At 44.7% G+C, this 22,733-nt stretch overlaps 1 protein-coding gene across 1 annotated transcript in view; it reads right to left on the reverse strand.

The window, feature by feature from the left end:
- The window catches only part of DTNBP1 (dystrobrevin binding protein 1), a 100,482-nt gene that overhangs the window by 579 nt on the left and 77,170 nt on the right, over positions 1–22,733 (reverse strand). Inside the window, exons 8-9 of the mRNA XM_052648682.1 lie at positions 5,925–6,080; positions 962–1,105 (exon numbers count right to left, since the gene is read on the reverse strand). Of these exons, the coding sequence (XP_052504642.1) occupies positions 962–1,105; positions 5,925–6,080 (300 nt within the window). The remainder of the gene's footprint in view (positions 1–961; positions 1,106–5,924; positions 6,081–22,733) is intronic.

A 22,733-nucleotide genomic window follows, 5' to 3' on the forward strand; every position in this document is an offset into this window, starting at 1 on the left:
TGGGACAGGTGGAAAGATCCTGAACCCTTCCCACAGCCTCCGGTGACACCACGCTCAAGACCCAATGGCAAGTTCTGCAGGTGTGACTTGCGTTGCTCATGACCTTGACAAGCCAGGTTTACCTCTTTATAGCCTCTGAACTGATTTCAAGGAAATGGACCTTACAAGAAAAACGCTGTGGAGCCTCTTACAGGAACCAAAACCTCACACGGGTGATGGGAGTCTTTTCCTGCCACTGGGGAGGGGAGGAAGGAGCTGCTCTGTTGGAAACACAGGTCAAGGGGAAGCCCCCAGGCCTGACTGAGGACATGGAGCCCGTGGTGTGGGACCACCAGGTAGGAGGCAGGTGCTGTGAGGGGCTGGCCTTCCCATCTTTCGGAGCATGGAAGAAACACGTTCTCCATGGCGACAGCCTCAAAGCCCACCCACCCAGGAGGAAAGGTCTGAAATTTACAGAGAGGCCAGGTATAGTGCCGGAGCACCAGTAAAGATCTAAATGAACGTGAGATTATGGTAAGTTATTAAATGGAGATAATATGCCCCCAGGAACACCACTAGTTTTTAAAACGTAAGCTGACGGCTGAACACACGCCTTGGCCTTGCCCCCAGCATCAAATACCATCTACTGAATAGGGAGGGTGGGGAGCCACACACACCTCCACCTCCCCAAAATCTAGTGCTTAACCACAGAAACCCAAGTCAGACTTTGCAGACAGAGGAGAAAATAAAAATGCAATTTTTTAAGAAAAATGCCCTGTTTGCTGAAGGTATCTGGGAAAAGCACTGAGAACCTTTGAGAAATCCATGGCTGCGACCACCAGTGTGTCGTGTGTCCACGTCTGTGACGCCAGACTCGGGGGGAGAGTGGAACAGCTTAGCACACGGTGTCTTACCGAGCCAGAGGGAAATCACGGTGCTTAGAGTGATTATGATTATGTCTGTGCAGGCTTTTCACCCCTACCTGAGATAGGGGACAGCAGGGTGTTCTCCTCGCCACCAGAATTCAGGAAGACGTCCAGGGCCTCCTGGTCAGAGATATCCATCAGATCCATCTGCTCCAGCATGTCCACGTTCACTTCCATGGACGACATGCTGCCCATGGGCTCTGCGGGGACCGCCACGAGAGGAGGTTAGGTTTGCCCTGGGTGAACTTCCACTGCATTAGGTATTAGCACGTTGTGTTTTCTGGGTGTAAAATACCTTCTACCTTCAAAATTGATTTTGGAGTAATGTATTATTGACATGTCCCAGTTTGGTGTTCTTTAAATCCATCCTAGCTTAACCATGGTTACTGTTACCTCTTAGACCTTCCACAGCAGGTCCTCTTTTCATGCCCAGCCAGCCGTGTGCTTGCATGTGCTGAAGGCAACCCTTTCTGCATTAAACAGCTGCAACTCAAAAGAGGCTGACATTCCTGCCAGACACCTGACGGTGGTTGCCTCTAACTTTATTACAGTTCCACTGGGCATCTTCCCTGCCCTTAGGACATTTCTCAGGTCTTCCATCTTAACAACAGATCAAGGTAGGGTCTGCTGCAAGCCGTCGAGTTGGAACTAAGAGCTTCCTGCGGTGAAAGCACAAACTAAGAAAACAACTCAGCCCACCAGCATAAAGACGCTACAGGGCAAGGAGTCTGAGCCTGGTGAGGGGTGTGTCCAGGGTCTGAAGTTCTGCGATCCAGAAAACTACAAGCCAGGTAGCTTAAGTAGATGGTGCCTGTCACAAGCAGATAGAAATTTCTGGATGTGGACCCATCTTTAACCTGGGTCTCAACAGGAATATAAACTCCAGACAAAAGCCAGTCCAGTCTAGAACTTAGAGCACACACATCCCTGAGTGAGGGTCAGCAGAAACAAAGATTATTATAATCTTTCCCCAAGAATCTAAATGGCTTTAAATATCTTAAAGATTAGAGTCAGATAAGGAACACTGTCAGAAATCATGACAGGCGTTTGAAAAGAGCCAGATAACTTCCAAATAGGAAAAAATCACTGAAATTTAAAACTGGCACAAGTTAAAAGTTTTGCTAGTAAACTAGAAGACTGGATAAGTTCTCCACTACATAGCAAAGAAATAAACAAGTGGAAGTATGAAAAAGTGCAGAAGTTTCCCAGTTCAAAATGCAAGTGGAGACGGGATGAGCAGTATTCTAAGAGGCTGATCTAGACTTGCTGCAAGGTCTGATATTCCAGACTAAGGAACAAAATATGTTCCAAGCAAGGCAGATAAACCGTCACCTGAACTGCAGTGAAATGATGGACATCAGAGAGAAAAGGCAGATCAGGAAAGAGGAGGAAATGCTGGCGGCTTAGCAGCAGGAGGCAGACTAAAGACCATCTCTTAAATTAAGAGATGTGTGAAATGCCCCCTGAGCCTGCTCTCCGGAGAGGCCAGACCAGCGGAAGTGGCGGGGCCCAGGAGGGAGGTATGTTCAGTGAAGACAGCGTCTTCAGAGTAAACATAAAGCTCTGAATAGGAAACGCCTAACTCAGGGCATTTACTCCAGCCAGGACCGGATGATGCCGGTGCGACGGGGCACGAGGTGAGAGCTCTGTCCCGTGGGAAGGTAGGAATCTACTCGTCTCTGGGCCCGCAGTGCCCTGCTGGCACAGGTAAAAGGCTAGGGGTGGGGGTGGGGGTGACCCCTGGGACAGTGGAAACGGCCACCCGAGGTGGCAGAGTGGGTGGCACCTGCCATCCGCACCACCCTTGGCTGCCAGAAGTCACAGGCACACCGGGCGGTGCCATCCAAGGGCTCCTGCAAGGCTGGCCTGGCAGGCGAGCCTGCTCCCCTTGGGGCTGCCTCCTGGAGAAGGTGGGGGCACTGCTGGAAGGGGAAGGGGCACACGGGTCTTCTCTGGGGCTGGGGAGGCCTTAGTGGCTCTGGGCTTTTTTTCTTCAGTTTTGAAAGCAGTTTTTTTCTTTCTCTGGCTGTCCTCTTACAAAGGGGAGGAAAAAAAAAACACTGGACTGAAAAGCATAGGAAACATTTTCAGGAGAGTAGAAAGCACCAGAAAAGGTAGTAACGAAGCCAATTTGATAATTTGTTCTGTGGCAAACGTGGTTCCTTTACCATTTGCTGTGGCCACTTCATCACCGTCCCATTAGGTGCTTTCTAGTTTCCTGAAGATGGAAAATGTTTCACTGGTGATAAAGGTCTAGTTACACTCTTAAAATATTAGAAACATTTAAAATGTAAGGAAAAATAGGAAGTCAGCAAGCAAATAATTAAAGGAGAAAGCTGATATGGCTGTATTACTATCAAACAAAATAGATTTGAAGGGGAAAGAAAAGCAATATTGGGGTAAAGCATAGCATTTAATAATTTTTTTTTAATTCAATTCACCAGGAAGGTAATTCAAAATTTGTGTGACTATATATTTTGTGATTTTTAAAGTAAAATATGGAAGCATGACAAGGAAAATGTAACGAGTCCGTAATTGAGGGGGAAAGGAAGGTTTAATGTACCTCTGATAAGTAATCCAAAAGATATTAATAGGAAACATACAAGTCGTCTGAAACATACACCTACAGATCCTCATGCCCGTCACCTAGAATCTTGTTCTTAACTACACACACAACATGTAAGAGAATGCTCTAAAAGGCCGTAGTGTCAGTCGAATCAAAGAAGAAACCTCCTTTTCTAGCCACAATAAGATTTAGTATTTAAAAAACACTTATAAACAACTTCACAAGTCAAATAAATCTTGATGGAAAAAAAATTTAAAAACCCAGGAATTATTTGGAGAATATACCAAGAAAGATTAAAGGCACAAGTTAACAACCTGAGGGATGCAAAATACAAACCTGACCCCAAGGACTGCAAAGACTGTAAGGTATGTGGATCTGAAGATTAGAATCTAAACAAATCCATCGGAAAATCACAAAAGCAAAGCAAACCTCTAGAACCATAAGAGAAAAATAGTTGAGCTCTTCCCCCAGGAAAGCATGGGTCCCTGACAGTGTCAGAAGTAAATTACACCCAACACAGGCCAGATAAGTGGAAGAGTGGGACAGAAAAGGGCCTCAGAAACAGGAATGTACTGAGGCCTCCGAAACATAGTGAGTGGAGGAGAGAATGGTGCGAAGACAGTCACTGCTGTGAAGAACTGCAGTGAGAGCCTTCCTTCTCGATGGACATGGACCAGCGGGCAGTGGCTTGAGGCGCCAAATGGAAAACAGTTGAACTTCTGGAATAAAACAGCATAATGTTCTTATAACATGGAGGGAAGGGCTTCCTAAACAAAAGTGGGCTCAGCTGGTCACATTAAGAATAAACGCGTTTTGCAAAGGCCACATTAGAATAGCCACAGATATAATCAGAAAAGCCTGGTAAGACTCTTCAGGGAGACAACGAGCAGAAAGATGGACAGTCAAGGAAATGCAAATTAAAACCAAAATAGTGGCAAGAGTTTAAGTATCTGACACAACTAAGTGTTGACAGAGCTGTGGAGTGGGCAAGCGTAGACACGTGGGTATCCTGGGGAGCACTGAAGGCACCCACTATGGCTGGATAGACGCTCGCCATATGGCCAGGTAATCCTCATTAACCTCTCCCGCAGGGGCACAGAGTTGAATGACGGGGGCCGGAGTGAGGGTTACATTAATTGGGGGCTTCAATGAGGGGGCAGGGTATGGAGAGCAGGGCCAGGCAAGAAGAGGAAGGCTGCGCGCAGATGCATCTGGGAGGGAGCAGGGCTTTCCGAGGGGCTTCCCCGGTGGCGCCAGTGGCAAAGAATCGCCTGCCAGGGCAGGAGACATGAGAGACATGGGTTTGATCCCTGGGTTGGGAAGATCCCCTGGAAGAGGACATGGCAACCCTCCAGTATTCTTACCTGGAGAGTTCCATAGACCTAGAGGAGCCTGGCGGGCTACAGTCCACGGGGTCACAAAGAGTGGACAGGAGTGAAGTAACTTAGTGCACAGGGGCTTGCAAGGGGGTTGGAAGCCCAGGACACTTATCCGCACTGCCCGCTGCTCCGGAGCCGGCCCCTCCACGGACACGAGCGTTCGCACGTCTAGATGGATAGCACAGCCCCGATTTTTTTTTTTTAGCCGTCCTCTTCTCCAGGGGATCTTCCTAACCCAGGGACTGAACCCAAGTCTCCTGCATTGCAAGCAGATTCTTTACCAGCTGAGCCACCAGGAAGCTCAAGAATACTGGGGTGGGTAGCCCATCTCGTCTCCAGCGGATCTTCTCAACCCAGGGATTGAACCAGGGTCTCCTGCATGGCAGGTGGATTCTGTACCAGCTGAGCCACTGGAGAAGCCCCTTACAGAGGCCAGGGATCTTAAATGTCCAATTAGGAAACTGCTAGGCTGCGTCCCGACCGTGCAGATGCCACTCTTAAACTCTTGCAAACACTTTTTGATAATGTTGGGGAAGGACCCCCATGCAGCATGAAGGAAGATTAGATACACACGAAAACACCACCCTCAAAGGGCTTCTCTGGTGGCTCAGACGGTAAAGTGTCTGCCTGCGATGCGGGAGAGCCGGGTTCAATCCCTGGGTCAGGAAGATCCCCTGGAGAGGGAAATGGCAACGACTCCAGCACTCTTGCCGGGCAAATCCCATGGATGGAGGCGCCTGATAGGCTACAGTCCATGGGGTCGCAAAGACACGACTGAGCGACTTCACTTTCACTTACTTTCACATGGTAATAGGGATTAGTCTGTGCTACAGATTTATGGCGGCTATTTGTCTCTTTTTGCTTTAAAAAAAAAAAAAAAAAAGTATCCCAGATTTTACCTTCAATGAAAGCCTAGAACTACCTGGAGAGGCAGAAACAACAGCAAGACAAGAGTGGCAGGTCGCATCCAGTTTTGGGTTCTGGTGTAGTAACAAAAGCCCCTGCGGCCTCAGCCCAGCCCCACTCCGGGGGCAGCACCCCACATGCACCCCTCTAGGGGGCTCCCCGACTTGCCTCGCCTCTCCGCGACCTGTAGGTAGCCCGTGGAGAGGTACTGCTCCATGTCCTGCTGGAAGGCTTCCTCGAAAAACTTCTGCCGCTCCTTCAGCTTCAGCTGCTGGGTCTGCTCCATCTCCAGGACTTTCTGGGAGTGCTCTGCATCGAGTTCAGCTGAGGATGCAGAGAGATCAGGGTCAGGGTTCAGGAACGGATGTAAAAACCCATTTGGAGGGTCAATCTCGTTGATGAGGCCACCTGCGCGTCTGCCTTGACCTCACCCGGCTTGGCCCGGCACACAGGAGACGCCCAGCAAGCACGGGTCACAGCAAGCACGTGGCCACCAGGGTCTGCGAGAAGAGCGCCTGGCCGTGAAGCAGCCACTTGGCTGAGGGGGCTAAGCTTGCAGAGCCTTGTGCTAACTCGTCTGAGCAGGATGGAGGTGTGAGCGGACTCCACACTGGTCCTCGTGGTGCAACACAGTGTGTCAAATCAGCATGATGTGCGTTCACCTCCTACAATGTTATATGTCAGTTATATAAAAAAAACTCTTCAAGAAAGTACATGGTGTTACCAAGTGATTTTAACCAAAAAGCAAGACCAGAATTTGCAGTGAACAGTGGTCTGAGGCCCCACAGGATGGACCTTAATCATCCCCTCCATAAATACTCAGCACTGTGTGCCATAGCCCCCAGGTACAACATGATCCTCTATGCAGAGACTGTGGAAACTTGGTAATGCTGCATATTTTTAACCCCTAATCAGTCGTCAACATTTAGAATACTCTGGATATTCTTGTATCCTGATCATATATGCAATGAATGCGAACCAGTACTAACAGGAAGGTAAATCTTCCCGACTGTACTCACGGAAAGGCGACGATGTGCAGTCCCTCACTGACAGTCACTGCATGCTCCCGGAATTTACCTGTCACCTTGACGTGCGCCTCCTCCCCCCAAACCTCTCTCGCCACAGGGAGATGGTTTGGAAAGAGCACGGGGCTGGCTCAGGCCCTTCCCCTTTTAGCAGATGCTTCTGCACACCACACCACCCCACTTTAGCCCACCTCTGGTTTCTCTGTGAGCTCATCCGCACACCCATGAGATCTTCACTCAAGGTTCATCTCACATGTTTCAAGTTCTCAAGCTCGGGGGGCCTATAAGCTGGCCTAGCACAGGAGTTTCTGGGAACGGAGGCAGCAGTCAGGGCATGCGCGTCCTGCCTCCCAGCTGCTGGGTGGGCAACTCTGGAGGCGTTCTGAACACGTCTCCGGGATCTTGGTGGGGCTGCAGTGGTGGCCAGCAATGAATCCCTCTGTCAACATTTCCTCCTGGCCCTCTCACCCCTACATCCCTGGATCACCTCCCAAACCACTTGTAGCAAAATCCTCATCTCAGGCTCTGCTTCCCAAGAAACCCAAGCAAGGATGTCTAGTACCAGCTACAACTAACTGGGCCTTGCTGGGCCTCAGGGAGAGAGAAACTTATTTCATACGGGTGTTGGCAGGATTAAATAGGAGGTAACATGAGAACCACCAGGCACACAGTATTGACCAAGAGCTGACGGCTAATGTTATGACCAGCATTACTATTAGGAAAAGGACATGATAGGAAATATTACCAGAACCTGGATGAGTACGGCATCCCATACTCATGGAGTCACCCCAGCTCTCTCAGCCCCGTGCAGACTCTTCAGAACAAGTCACCTATCAGTGCCCTTAATTAAATGTGCAAGGAATTGAGAGTGTACTTGTAAGAGGGAAAAGGGAATTCAAGAGAATGTCTTTTCATTTATTTCACTTCAGCCATCACCCTATCTGCTCAAATGCTTGAAGACTGCCAAGCGCATTAGAATAAGTCAACCCTCGAATAGATTAAGTATGCTTCAAACACTTCAAACGAAGTTCAATAACTCTTAAAAAAAATTTCCAAAACAGGCAGCTCAGAAACAAAGATCAATGCAGAAATCATCAAAGGGGTTTTCATTAAAGAGTATCTTTTTTATCTTAAGATTTTCTATAGATGTATAATTACATAACTTGGAAACTTTCTTCTCAAGACTTCTGCCTCAAAAGTCCAGTTCTCTCGTGTTCCTGAATGATAAGTCCCGTAGGTTTTATCGTAAGTCTTCTATGTTGGAATGGAATCTAATCACGTTCCAGCCCTCACAAAAGGTAGGGGATGGTTGGATTAGCAAACTGAAAATGACTTACAATAACCACTGTTTTAAGACATGTTCCTAGTTATTTGAAACATCCCCAAGCTCCCTTTGTCATTTCCCACTTTGCTGAATTCTAAGCTGGATTCACTGAGAGCTAAGTACATTGACTCTACACCAGCTCTGCACTCAGGACAGTCACGACGAAAGCACACAGCAGATGCTACAGATGACCGTCCTGCTAAGCGGCCAAGGACTCGCCCCAGCTAGGTGCCTGAGCAAACGTGCTCTGCTGTGCTGTTCGTTCTGGAAGTATCAGCTCAGCTTTTGCCAAGAAACAACTGCATTTGGGAGTGGAGAAATGATGGAAGAACACCAGGGAGTATTTCAAATGTGGAGGTTTAGTATCACCTGAATTTGGGAGAATGACTATTGGAAGACATAAATTATAGAACATTTTCTACAAGGAAAAATGACCGCTTGTTCACATCTAAGATGTCATTTATTATACTCGGGAAAACTTGACAAAGATTTAAAGAACTTCAACAACTAGCCTAAAGATTAAAAAGAAAAAAAAAAAAAAAAAACCCCAAACGTTGAAAGATGCTGCTGTTTTTCTACCAGGAGTCTGGCGTAATCGTTTAATTCCATTATCAGCCCAGGCCCGGGTGTCCTTTGATTTCACCTCCAGGTCATTGCTCAAGCTTTATCTGACTGCAACTTCCATTCTAGCCTCCACTATCAATTTCAAACGGATAATTTCTCAAAACAAGAAAAAAAAATTCCATTACCAGCAAAGATATAATCAATTCTCAATTATACGTTTCAATGGGGCATAAAGTGAAAGTGAAGTCGCTCAGTTGTGTCTGATTCTTTGCGACCCCATGGACTGGAGCCCACCAAGCTCCTCCGTCCATGGGATTCTCCAGGCAAGAATATTGGAGTGGGTTGCCATTTCCTTCTCCAGGGGATCTTCCCAACCCAGGGATCGAACCCACATTGCAGGCAGATGCTTTAACCTCTGAGCCACCAGGGAAGGGTAGCACAAAATATATCAAATATAAAAAATCCATCAGGTTCATTTCAGGAACAATTTCAACTTATTCCATGACCAAGTCCATTTAACAGAGCTGATAAGCAATAAAAGACAGTGAGGTGTTAATGACTGAAAAAGCCCAGGGCTGCTGGGAAGAAGGAAATGGATGATACAAGGAAAACCAGGACAAACCTCTCTGGTAAAAGGGAGAGTCTCTTTAATACAGAAATGTTAAAACAGAAAACGATAAAATTTAATATGAGTTATGGAAAATTCTGGCAATCGCTACTTATTTTTAAGATTGAGAACATTTTTCATTTAATATAAATAATTAAGACTAAGAATAAAATTAAAATCCTTTTTTTTTTTTTTCCCATTGCATTGCACAGCAGGCGTTCAGGATCTTATTTCCCCTACCAGAGATCAAACCAGTGCCCCTGCATTAGAAGTGCAGTTTTAACCCCTGGAAGCAACTGACAAGAGATTAATTTTCAAAATATACAAACAGCTCATACAGCTCAATATCAAACTAACAGCCCAATGAAAAAATGAGCAGAAGACCTGAATAGCCATTTCTCCAAAGACGACCTATAGATGGCCAAGAGGCACATAAAACAGATGTTCAACATCGCTCATTATTAGAGCAACGCAAATCAAAACTACAATGAGCAATGCAGATCAGAACTACCTCACACCAGTCAAAACGGCCCTCATCAAGAAATCTACAAACAAGAAATGCTGGAGAGGGTGTCGGAGAAAGGGAATGGGAATTGGTGCAGGCGCTACGGAAAACTGTACGGAGGTCCCTTAAAGAAAACCAACAATAGAACTACCAGGTGACCCAGCAACTCCCTCCTGGGCACACAACCCAGAGGAAACCATAATTCCAAGGGCTGCAGGCAGCCCCGCGGCCACTGCAGCTCTGGTACGCCCTGCAGAGCTTGTTCAGACCTCACCAGTCATGCGTGCACACGTCTGAGTGTACGGGGCGGGGGAGCTCTACGCAGGCTCACGAATAACCACAATCAGGATGTTACTATTACCACAAGGCTCCTCCTGCTGCCCTCTGTAATCACACCCTCCCCTCCCCCCCACCCCCCTCCCAAGTCCAAATCTATGATCATCTCATAAAGGTTACATAAATGAAATCATGTGGTATATATAGTCTTCTGAGGTTGGCGTTCTTCAGCTGGAATTTCCCTGATTCGTCTCAGCAGTTGCTCATGTTCATAACTTGTTCCTTTTTGCTGCTGAGCTGTGTCCATGGTTGGGGGGACCACAGTTAAGTTGGACTAGTCACCCACCGAAGGACACCTGGATATTATGAGTGAAGTTGCGATGAATGTTTGTGTACTAGCTTCCGGATGAAAATAAATCATTTGAGATAAACACCCAGGACTGTAATTCTTGGGTCATATGGCGAGTGAGTGCACCTTTTGGTTTTGAGAGAAACTGCCAAACTTTGGCAGAGTGGCTCCCATCCCCAATGTCCGGGTGACCTCTTGCCTCGACATCCTCACCAGCATTTGGTGCTCAGGGAATCGTTTCCTTCCCTTCTCCTTCTCCCCAGAGTAGGTGTCTGTCAGAAACAAGGCTCAACTTCCTCTTAATTACTTTCAATAATTGCTATTATTTAAATAGAAAAACATTTAGTTTTAGAAAAATTCTACACAGGAACTGGGGACTTGTTAGATGAAGACAAAAATATACATGATTTCCTTCCAGTTTTAAAACCCCACCTCTTCTGTATTTTTACCATTTAACAGTTAACTTTTATTTCTATCTCAAATAAGTTTTCACAATAAGGCACACTCAACTATTTTTAAAGTCTCCCCAACCTTCTGCCTCACCTTAAATGAACGCAAATTGTCTCAGATTGGACAAATAGAGCTTTAACTAATACTGTCCTAGAACGGTAGGTTTTAAATATTCATTTAAAATACCAATTTCTCTGCCCTATGTTTCTACAGTTTTTAAGAGTTTTCTGTCTAGCCTTCATCAATAATTAGTTTCCAAGACAGATTTACAGTTATTTTATACCATATATTATTTCTATGCACATTCAAAAGTATTATAAGAGCTCTTCCCTTATTCCTCAAAAGAAGTCTTTGGGGAAAAAAATTCTGTGTATGTTAAAGTCAACATATTTTTAAAAAGCAAGTGAAATGACTTTACAGAACTTTTCTTCACCCTCCCTCCAACACACCCAAGTATGTGCATGCATGCACACACATTTATCAAGAACCAAATGGCACATTTCTTTTACATGCAACTAATAAAGGATAACTCTTACCTCAAATGTAGTTTAGAATAATGACTGGTTTTTCAGACAGAGTAAGTAACTCAGACAAGTCATGGCAGTTTGTAAGGAGACGTCACAAAGGTCAGTCCTTCAGAGCAGCTACTGCAGCAGCTGTTTCCTAAACCCATGTCACAGGAAACAGACACTATTCTAGTATCTAAACTTCTGGAACACTTAAAACAATTCTATCAATTACCCTGAAGGAAATGACCACTGTCTAGAGTATTAGCAAAATGGACACTGCAGAGACAGCGTGTTCCGGGTCTGCTCAAAGCAGGAAGCTAGAAATGCTCAACTGTACCTTATCTTTAGTGCAGGAACAAGGCAGCTTAGAAGACCCTAGCCTGGCTACTGCTCTCCGCTGGTCACCCCTCCAGGCCTCCAATTTCCCATCTGTTAGAAAGGGGATAGGGTTGGATGATATCCATAAGAAAGTCACTTCCAGCTCTTAAAGAGTATAATTCTATTTTTACTTACTTTTGATTGGGACAGGAAGAAGTCTCCCAAATCCTATCTTTCTTTTTTTGAAAATCAGATTAGCAGTAAGGAATTTAGGACCTTTTAAGACAGTGACATTTCAAGAAAATCAGATTCAACTATTAACAATTTCCTAGAATTTTAAAGTCCTATCTGACAGATTCCTTCATTTTACTTAAGAGTTGTGACCTACTTAATAATTATTGGGGGGTGGGAAAGGTTTATATTGCTATAGGAATCCTTCCAAACTCCACAGTTTGTTGTTGTTGTTAGTACAATTAAACACTCTAGACAAACCAGCTGCTTGTGTCTAAGTATCAAATCAACTATTACAGAGTTCATTCAAAGGCGTGATGGAGATAGTAGGCCTGTAGTGTCGTCAAAATCAACTCAAGGGCTGGTGGCACAGGCCGCTGGATGGCTGCGTTCCAGCACTGACTTCCTGACTCAGTACCTGGTCGGGTCAGAGAATTTACATTTCTAACCAATTCCAGGGCGATGCTGCTGCTGCTGGTCCAAGGACCAGACTCAGGGAACCACAGCTCTTGATGAACTACTTCTGTGCATCCACGCTATTCAGATTGTGTACTCTGTACAACTATATATACAACAGGAAAGAGTAAATATAAGATGGGGAAGCTGCCACAATTCATGGAAATGACAAAAATGTCCTCTCCTAAACTCCAAATATTTACAAAGTCATCTAAAAAGGAAAGTCTCTAGCAGCATAAACATATAAACAACCATGACTTCTCATCAGTCCTCTTCCCTGATGAGAGACAAGCACCTTCAGAATCAGAGAATGCTATTCTCTCATTCTGTGGAATCCCTTACCAGGCCCTGGCTCTTCATACAGGCCCTGGGGCTTCATACAACAGGAGACAAAAAATGTGACCCTCTGCTCTTTGTCCTGAACCCAGGTCTGACCTAGGGGCGGCAGGTCCTCGTCCTCTCCGTTTGCAGAGACATCATCTCCGTTAGACATTCACATACACAGCGTCATATTACATCTGTGTTTAAAATGATAAACTCTGACAAATAAAAATTAAGAAGAAGAACATGTATGCAGTGAGATATGACAAAGGGTATGGCAACGGAGGCAGAAGAGATGAAAAATACGTGACTGAGGTTGGGGTTCAGGACTTGGCGTATGGACTTTGAGGAAACAGAAGCGGGCGCTCGCTCTGACGCCCCCTGCTCATGCCCTTGAAGCAGGTCATAAGGTCCTCATGGGGGGATGTTCCCTTCCCATACCTACAGGAGAGGAGCATCCTTACCCCCAAGTCACAGAGAAGACTCCAACATGCAGGCAAAGTCTCCTCCAGGTCACTCAGAGCCTCTGTCCCAACAACACTTCTCCCCGAACATCCACTCTTCATCAAACCTGGCTCAAAACACTCAAGTCTAACTGTTTCTTCAGGTCTTCATTTCCTTATGAAGGCCCCCAAGTCATGTCAAATTTAACATTAATCTCTATACTTTTCTCCTGTTGATGTTGCCGTTTTAATTTTCAGACTCAGCCAAGGACCCTAAGAGGATAAAGGGAAAACTTTTTTCCTCCCCATACTAACTATCATGCCCAAATACAGGCTAACACATTTTGAAGCATCAATGAAATGAATAATCTGATTTAAAAATACAGGTTATGGACATTAGCACAAGAAGTGAAACTATTAAATATCAAAATCTAATGGACAAACAAATTATTTCAAGTTTTCAAAGGCCATGGGTATGGAAAAGAATCAAAAGCTAGTTGATGCATTTTTCATAGTAATTCTGGCATTGAAACTTAATCATGTATTTTTTAAAAGGAGGGGGTGAGGGGAAGCCTAGGTAGGTCCCACCAGATTTTAAAACACTTCACAAAACAACAATTTAAACATTATGAAAAACAAAAAGAGATGGGCTGATTATTGGAATGGAAAACCCCCAAGAGAGAGTTGATCATATGCTAAACAAATATAATTCAGGATATATTTGGAACAAATGAGGAAGTAAGGCATTTTGCAATAAGTGACATTGTGAAAATTAGCTCGTTATTTATAAAATCAATTTAAGGGCATACGAGATGAATTAAATAACTGAATACCAAAAACGACATATGGAAAAATAAAAAGAAAACCAAATTAAATCTTTAAAGTTACAAGTAAGGGACCTTACACAGTATTGAAGAAATCCACAGATCCTGAGTCACATGAACAGTAAACATTCTTGGATGTTTAAAAAAATACAATGAAAAGGGAAACAACAGACTGAGGAGAAAGCTGCCGCAAATGGCAAAAGGCGGTCATTCTTACCATAAACAACAATGACAATCTACTAGAAAAATCAGACCTCAATAAAATCTTTTCAGTAGAAAAAAGACAATTCACAGAAAAAAACTGCTCAGCACAGTATTTTATCAAAGATGAAATACTGTTTTTATCCAACTGCATACTGGCCAATATAAAAACAATTCTGACAAAAGTGAGGTGAGACGCTTTCATTACCAGTGTTTGCATGAAATGAATTGTTAAGAAGACTCGTAAAAAGCAATCTGATTTTAAAAATCTATACTTTCACCTAAGGGTACCACTTCTGAAGATGCACAGTAAGGACATAACCCAAAAGAGTAAGAGAGGTCCTTCCTTGGTGGTCCAGTGGCTAAGACTCTGCACTCCCAACGCAGGGGGTCTGGGTTTGATTCCTGGTCAGGGAACTAGGTCCCACGTGCCACAACTAAGACACAGCGCAGTCGAGTAAATAAATACATATTTTTTTTAAAGAATAAAAGGGTTATCTACATAACGAAGCTCATTTCCGCCCTCAGCAGCTTGTGTTACCTTTCCTACCAGCGTTTTTTAAAATTTACTTTTAATTGGAGGATAACCGCTTTGCAATATTGTGCTGGTTTCTGCCATACAACAGTATGAATCAGCCATAAGTACACGTATTGCCCCTCCCTCTTGGCGCTCCCTCCCACCCCTTGGGTGTCACAGAGCACCAGGCTGAGCTCCCAGTGTTGTACAGCTAGCTAACAGGACATCTGCATTTTAACAGGACACAAGAAAAAAGCAAAGTTGAGAAACTGCTCTTCATGTCCCGTCCCCTGACAGCCCAGGTCAGAACACTGGAATCCGGCTCCCATGGGGCTGACCCCGCCTCCCCCTTAGGAGCTGTCCTGTCTGCAGGGGAAGGGACCCACTGGATGGACAGGCATTTCCCTGCACTCCACTGGTGCAATGCTGGGAGATCCAAATCAGGTTCAGTGTGATGTTACACATTAGCATAAGGATTCTCTAGGCTGATAGAATAATTCAGATGTTGGGTTCTTTAGGCTAAATAACACTGAAGAACACTCAGTAATAGTCAAAACAATTACCTTCAGACATGTTTTCACTTGCGCTGCCTTCATTTCAAATTAAGTAGTTGAAAAATTATAATCTAGAACCATGGTTTTGAACCTTTTCAAGTTTAAGAGTGGGTGCACTTTTATTGACAATTTACTGAGAGAATGCATGACAACAGAAATCTATTATGAATTCAGGAATACTTTTGAAAGGACTCTGAATTTTATTTCCCACAATATTTACAACAGAAGAGTGCATATATTTCAACTATAAATAGTTACCCCACGAGACCCAAAGCTCAACATGCTTTTGGATACCAGCCTCTTATAAAGGTTCCTTGCCCCAAGGTGGAAACATTCTGCCCTGTAAGGGTCAGTGACAAATCTCAGCACGCTTGAAAGCCCATCATACCTCATTATTTCCAGAAAATACTTTAGAAATGGGGATTTATCACTTTCAGTTATGAGCTGTTGGAGGCTTATGAATGAGCGACTTAACGAATAGATCAGTCCTAGGGACGGCTACCTCGGTCCCCTCCCTCCCTCCACTCTAAGCCCCTCAATGCCTGGAAGCTCAGCTGGATCTCCTGCAGTGCAGGAGACTGGGTTCAGTCCCTGGGTTGGGAAGATCCCCTGGAGGAGGGCATGGCAACCCACTCCAGTATTCTTGCCCAGAGAATCCCATGCATAGAGAAGCCCGGCCGGCTACAGTCCATGGGGTCGCACAGAGTCAGACATGATGGAGCGACTAAGCACAGCACAGCCAGCTAACAGGGTGGGGGGTGCTGAGACATGGATTCCCTGCTTCCCAGACAGGCTGGTGGCACAGCCAGGAGCAATGGCGGGGGATGGGTCTCGAGATCCCAGAGTCCAGAAGGGGAGGGAGAGGCTGCATGAAGAAGGGGCTCAACACATGGGGCAGCCTGCTTTTCCTTTCAAACTGCTTCCTAAAATTTCACCATTAGAGAGTCACATATTTAACATTTCTCTTTTATAAAGTTGAGAATATTATGTTTAGGAGTGTTTAGAAATTTCCAACATTCAAAATTTAATGTGAATTAGTGTCTTATGCTTGCTCTCTTCCTAACGCTTCTCTCAGATTAACAGCTCATGCAGATGGGGGGGAAATGGGTAGAAAGACAGATGATCATGAAGAAAGGGGGGTGGCAGGGCAGCGGTGATGGTGGCCTCAGGAGCGAGGCCACGAGGGAAATAAACGCCCAGCAGAAGGAGGGACCAGAAAGTGAAAGAGACATGTACGAAGTGTCAAAGACACACTGTCTTGATTCAAAACTGTGTTCAGAGGTTAGCTTATGCTCTGCTCTTCCTGCTTTCTCTTCAACTACGTTATGGACAGTGAGGACTTCCATCAGAACAGCCTGGAAACTAGACCCCTACCGAGGAGGTATGGCTGAGAAACTGCCTCCCCACTTACACAAGACTTGTGGTCAACATCCTGGGGCTCCAACCAACCACGTGCTCTCCCCTGCCCTGCCTGTGACCCACAGGGCCCCTGGCTCAGAGGTGCCCCACAGCCAACCTCTGGGTCTCAGCTCAACTGCAGCCCCCTCTGACAAACACAGGGCCTTTCAGGCACTTTTTCCTGCTCCCTCCTGCTCTGAGGCATGAGTTTCGCTTGCCTCTGTCCCCCACACCGGACACTAGGTTCCTCGAGGGCAGACACAATGTCTTTTAAAGGGCTGTGGGTATGCCACCCCCAAATACACCACCCTGGCAGGGGGATTATCTCCAGCGACGGCTAAAGGCGACATAGAAACAGCGGAAGTGGGAGAAGCTCTTTGGCCTTCCCCTCTCTGAAAGGAGGGTGCAAAGGAAGCATTTAGTGTAAATTTCCACTTGTAAAGCAGGCTCCCCATTTTCCCTACCAGGCATCAACAGAGAAGGCAGCCACTGGAGTCTGCGCAGCAAACCTCACTCAGCGATCCCTGTCTCCCACGAGGTACGCACACACTCATGTTTCCTGAACTGAGTTTATCACACCCTTTATTAGAATGGTATATAAACCCCTGGGTATAACTGCTGCTCTGGGTCTTCACTTCTTTTCTATGCAGGCCTCCATGCACACATACAAATTAAAATACTACCATCAAATTTAAAAAATATCTGTCCTTTGTCAGGCTGATGCTCATGGTGTAGGTACTAAACCTAAAAGATGGAGGAGTGAGTTTCCCCTACATGTTCAGCCTGGTGCCCTCAGTGCCTGGCTGAGTGGTGAATGACCTGGGAACCACCCTGGCAGGAAAAAGGGGCACATGCACAGGTGGGTGGTAAGCAGGTTTCCCACTGGCTGCTTGCCGGCAGAGGCATGGAAGGCAGTCACAGCAGGCCGGGTGTTCAAGGCACAGTCACGCAGGAGACAGACACAGCAGCCCAGGAAAGAGCGCTGTGGCTGAAGGGAAGCACTGGCATCTCATCATGTGTGCTGAGAAGAGACATGCATCGCCAGCAAGGCCAAGAGTGTGAGCCAGGAGTGCCTGCAGCTGGCTCTCGGGGGCTGGCAGTGGACAGTGATGTCAGATCAGCCCATAAAACCAGTGCAGCACACATTCAAAAACACCTGAGCTTAACGAGATTCACTTTAATACAGAAATGCCATTACCCAAGGACTACGGAAAAGTTGGCCGAGAATCCTGTAAACCATTAAAAATGGCATTCCAGAGATTTCCCTGGTGGTTTAGTGGCTAGGGCTTCACGCTCCCGACGCAGGGGGCCTGGGTTTGATCCCTGGTTATGGAACTAGATTCCCCAGGCTGGGTGCAGACAGGCATTCCAAAAATAATGCCACCCCTAAATGATCAATAAAATACAGCCTCTGAGCCACTCCTTAAAATTCATATTTACAAAATGATGCAGTGAACTTTCCCTTGGGGCTGACAACTGAAAGTGGGCCGAGAAACTGAAAGAGAATTGAGTTTATCAGAAGCATACAACCGTAAGGATATTTATCCTTTTGATGAAGAGTTCAACATATACATGAGATTATGGGAATTCCCTCATATGTACTCGATGATAAGTACTTAACACAGCAGCACAATCTATTAGAAGCCTATTCTTTTCCAAGAAAAGTCCATAAGCTGAGCTACCACTCCTAAAACAAGACCTGGAGGGTTCTGAAGCTGGGATGACATGACAGGGTCCTTTCCGTGAACTTTCCAGGTAATGGCGATATTCCTTAGAATGAAGCCTTGCCCACCAATCCACTGCATAGAAATACTGTTTTCTTAGGGAACTTCCCCTGTTCTCGGTACAAAGTAGGAACTTAAGAATGATTGTGAAAATAGCAAATGGATGACTAATTACAAGATAGGAGTAACAAGGCACAGCACTCGGGAAACACCCACTCAAGAAAGAAGTTTAAACAAAAACAGAACTAATTTCAGGTTATCACTTTATTTTTTCATAAGCAGAGGAGAAAAACCAACCAACCAACCAAAAAAGCCTCCAAAGCTTGCTATCTTATGAAAAAGTCTGCCTGAAGGTATAGTAATACAAACTGAATTGACTATATGAAATAGTGGAGCAGCCCTGGGTTTCAGTATTCTTTGAATACAGTAGCATATGAACTAAGGCCTTGGATAGAGACATAAGATTTTTAAACCCTTAAAAACACAAACTTCATGTTATGTGTGACGGCACCATACAGATACATGTACATTCTGTTCTCAGTTTGGGTGAGACAGAACCACACAGCGCCCCAGAGGGACAGAAGTGATCCGATCAGCACTTTGCCTCACACTGCCCAGGCCTTTCTCTGTCCTACACCTGCCTTCCCTTGTACACAGGGGGACTCTGATCCTCCATGGTCAAGGCAGTTAATGATGATGCTCTTGGCAACAGGTAGCTCTGCCTTTTCTGCTCAGACAGCTTTGCCAGTACTTAAGTTTGCTTATAAAAACCTACGTGTCCCAGAATCTGATAGTTCATTTCTTATGACGTTTTTTGTTTGTTTTTTGTTTTTTTAAGCCCCTTCTTAATCCTAATTCTTTCCCATTTACCGTCATGGGTATGCACATGAGATGAAATATTTTCAAATTTTCTAGAATTGCTAAATTTTGAGGGTCTAAAAGGTACTACGTTTACCGCGTATGCCCTTAAGAAGCTAAAATGAGCTGGCAAAGGGATTTCAACATCACATTGTCTTTCCTTCTTTATAGCAGCATTTCATTACCTTTCTTTCTCTATAACTGAAGTCAAGAGAAGCTTTGGATTTTCTGTACACTTCAGGAAATTGTAGAAGAGGAAATTTGTTCACACGTATCAATTTCACAGACAGAATGGAAGCATGTAGAAAAAAATCTGTTTTAGTTTTCTGAGTAAGATACTTCTTACCATCAGGCTAGAAATCCCAGTGCTTTCTGTTGTATTTTGAAAGATAAAGTGAATTTGATCTTTTTGTAATCCCTTTGAGAAATAGTAATTTGCTTCTATTAATTCACTGAGTCAATTAAAGGACACTCTGGAAAAATCAAAGAAAAGATTCTTCCACATTTAGTATCTTAAAACTAAAATTAAAGCTCAGAGTTCAAGTTGATGCTATAGTCCCTGAAAACGTCTCACAATCATCTTTTGTTGAACTGTGGGTTAGAGCTCACAGTTTGTGGCACTGTGATTGTTTTCTCACATTCATCAGACTCAGCCACATTTCCCCTGATGACTCCCTGAATTAACAGTACAGGAGGGTCCATCTGAGACTACTCAACTCTAGACTGTAAGCCACTTTTCTACAACAAAGGGACTTGATCTTACGTGTGTGCAGCGTTTAATAAGTACTTACTTTTTTTTTTTTTTTACATGATATGGACATAGGAATGAATAACCTGCTTTTAATTTTTTTCCAAACCCTTGTGAAGTTGAAGGAAAACAGTGAAAACGTTCAAACTAAATTGCTGTGTGTGGGCTATTAGGACTATCTCCTTCTGGTAAAGAAAACCCAACAAACAGAACCCAGAAGAGGTGTCTGCTAGGGAACAGAGTAGAAGCCACAGACACTGGCTTACTCATGCTTTATTATAACCTCCTGGTTGGGAAGCTCAACCATGCAGAGTTTAAGGCAGGTAAGCCCACGAGTGTCCCTAATAGTCCTAATTTTCCCACTTCCCCTGGGTCCAAGCTACCACCATTTCTCACTAGCTGTTCAAGAGCCTCCTAGCGGGTCAGTCAGATCTTCAACAGTCCTCTTCCAATCCTTTCCTGCACAGTAGCCAGAGTGATTATTCTGCATAGCAAACACGGTCATGTCACTCCCTGCCTAATGAAAGCCTCTGGACACACCTGCTTCACATGGCCTGAACGACCATCACCTCTCCAGTCTCACACGCGCCACTCCCTGCCCCTAGCCCAAATGGTCTCCTTCCTCTGCCTCCTGAAACTTGACACCATCTCATCAGACCTCAGCTCTGCACATGCTTCTTCCTCTTGCTGGGATCTCTCCCCTCCCCTTTCAGTTCCTACTCAGCTTCCAGACCTCAGCCTAAATACCACTTCCTCACAGAAGGATTCCATGACCTCCACAATTAAATGAAAGCCACCCAATGATAAAACTTCTAGAAGAGGATAAAGTCTCATGGCCTCGAGTCTGGCAAAGAATTCTTAGATATGACAACAAAAGCACAATTCATTACAGTTTTTTTTTTTTTTCCAATAAAAGAGACTTCACCAAAATTAAAAACTTTAATGCTCCAGAAGAAATAAATAAGGAAATGAACAACCACAAACTGGAATATTGGCAAACCACATATCTGATAAAGAGCTTGTATCCAAAATACAGAACTCTTTCAACTCAATAAGATAACCTAGTTAAGAAATGGGCAAAATATTTCAGTCGTCATTTAATCAGAGAAACATGAATAGCTAATAAACGCATGAGAAGCTGCTCAACATCGTTAGTCAGTGGACATGTTCAAATCAAAATGATCTGACAGGGAACATACAAGTCCTCCACGAGGCAGCGTAGCAGAGTGGACGGAGCACAGCCTCCAAGCGCAAGAGGACAGTGTCCAAACGCCTGCTTCACCACTTACTAGCTGGGTAATTTTAGAACTAACACCCCAAAAAGATGTCCTTTTCATTATAGGGGACTGGAATGCAAAAGTAGGAAGTCAAGAAACACCTGGAGTAACAGGCAAATTTGGCCTTGGAATGCGGAATGAAGCAGGGCAAAGACTAATAGAGTTTTGCCAAGAAAATGCACTGGTCATAGCAAACACCCTCTTCCAACAACACAAGAGAAGACTCTACACATGGACATCACTAGATGGTCAACACCGAAATCAGATTGATTATATTCTTTGCAGCCAAAGATGGAGAAGCTCTATACAGTCAACAAAAACAAGACCAGGAACTGACTGTGGCTCAGATCATGAACTCCTTATTGCCAAATTCAGACTTAAATTGAAGAAAGTAGGGAAAACCGCTAGACCATTCAGGTATGACCTAAATCAAATCCCTTATGATTATACAGTAGAAGTGAGAAATAGATTTAAGGGCCTAGATCTGATAGATAGAGTGCCTGATGAACTACGGACTGAGGTTCGTGACATTGTACAGGAGACAGGGATCAAGACCATCCCCATGGAAAAGAAATGCAAAAAAGCAAAATGGCTGTCTGGGGAGGCCCTACAAATAGCTGTGAAAAGAAGAGATGCGAAAAGCAAAAGAGAAAAGGAAAGATATAAGCATCTGAATGCAGAGTTCTAAATAGCAAGAAGAGATAAGAAAGCCTTCTTCAGTGATCAATGCAAAGAAATCGAAGAAAACAACAGAATGGGAAAGACTAGAGATCTCTTCAAGAAAATTAGAGATACCAAGGGAACATTTCATGCAAAGATGGGCTCGATAAAGGACAGAAATGGTCTGGACCTAACAGAAGCAGAATATATTAAGAAGAGGTGGCAAGAATACATGGAAGAACTGTACAAAAAAGATCTTCACGACCCAGATAATCATGATGATGTGATCACTAATCTAGAGCCAGATATCTTGGAAAGTGAAGTCAGGTGGGCCTTGGAAAGCATCACTACGAACAAAGCCAGTGGAGGTGATGGAATTCCAGTTGAGATGTTTCAAATCCTGAAAGATGATGCTGTGAAAGTGCTGCACTCAATATGCCAGCAAATTCGGAAAACTCAGCAGTGGCCACAGGACTGGAAAAGGTCCGTTTTCATTCCGATTCCAAAGAAAGGCAATGCCAAAGAATGCTCAAACTACCACACAATTGCACTCATCTCACATGCTAGTAAAGTAATGCTCAAAATTCTCCAAGCCAGGCTTCAGCAATATGTGAACCATTAACTCCCTGATGTTCGAGCTGGTTTTAGGAAAGGCAGAGGAACCAGAGATCAAATTGCCAACATCCGCTGGATCATGGAAAAAGCAAGAGAGTTCCAGAAAAACATCTATTTCTAATTTATTGACTATGGCAAAGCCTTTGACTGTGTGGATCACAATAAACTGTGGAAAATTCTGAAAGAGATGGGAATACCGGACCACCTAACCTGCCTCTTGAGA

This window comes from Budorcas taxicolor, chromosome 11 (genome assembly GCF_023091745.1).
Source record: "Budorcas taxicolor isolate Tak-1 chromosome 11, Takin1.1, whole genome shotgun sequence".
NCBI lineage: Eukaryota > Metazoa > Chordata > Mammalia > Artiodactyla > Bovidae > Budorcas > Budorcas taxicolor.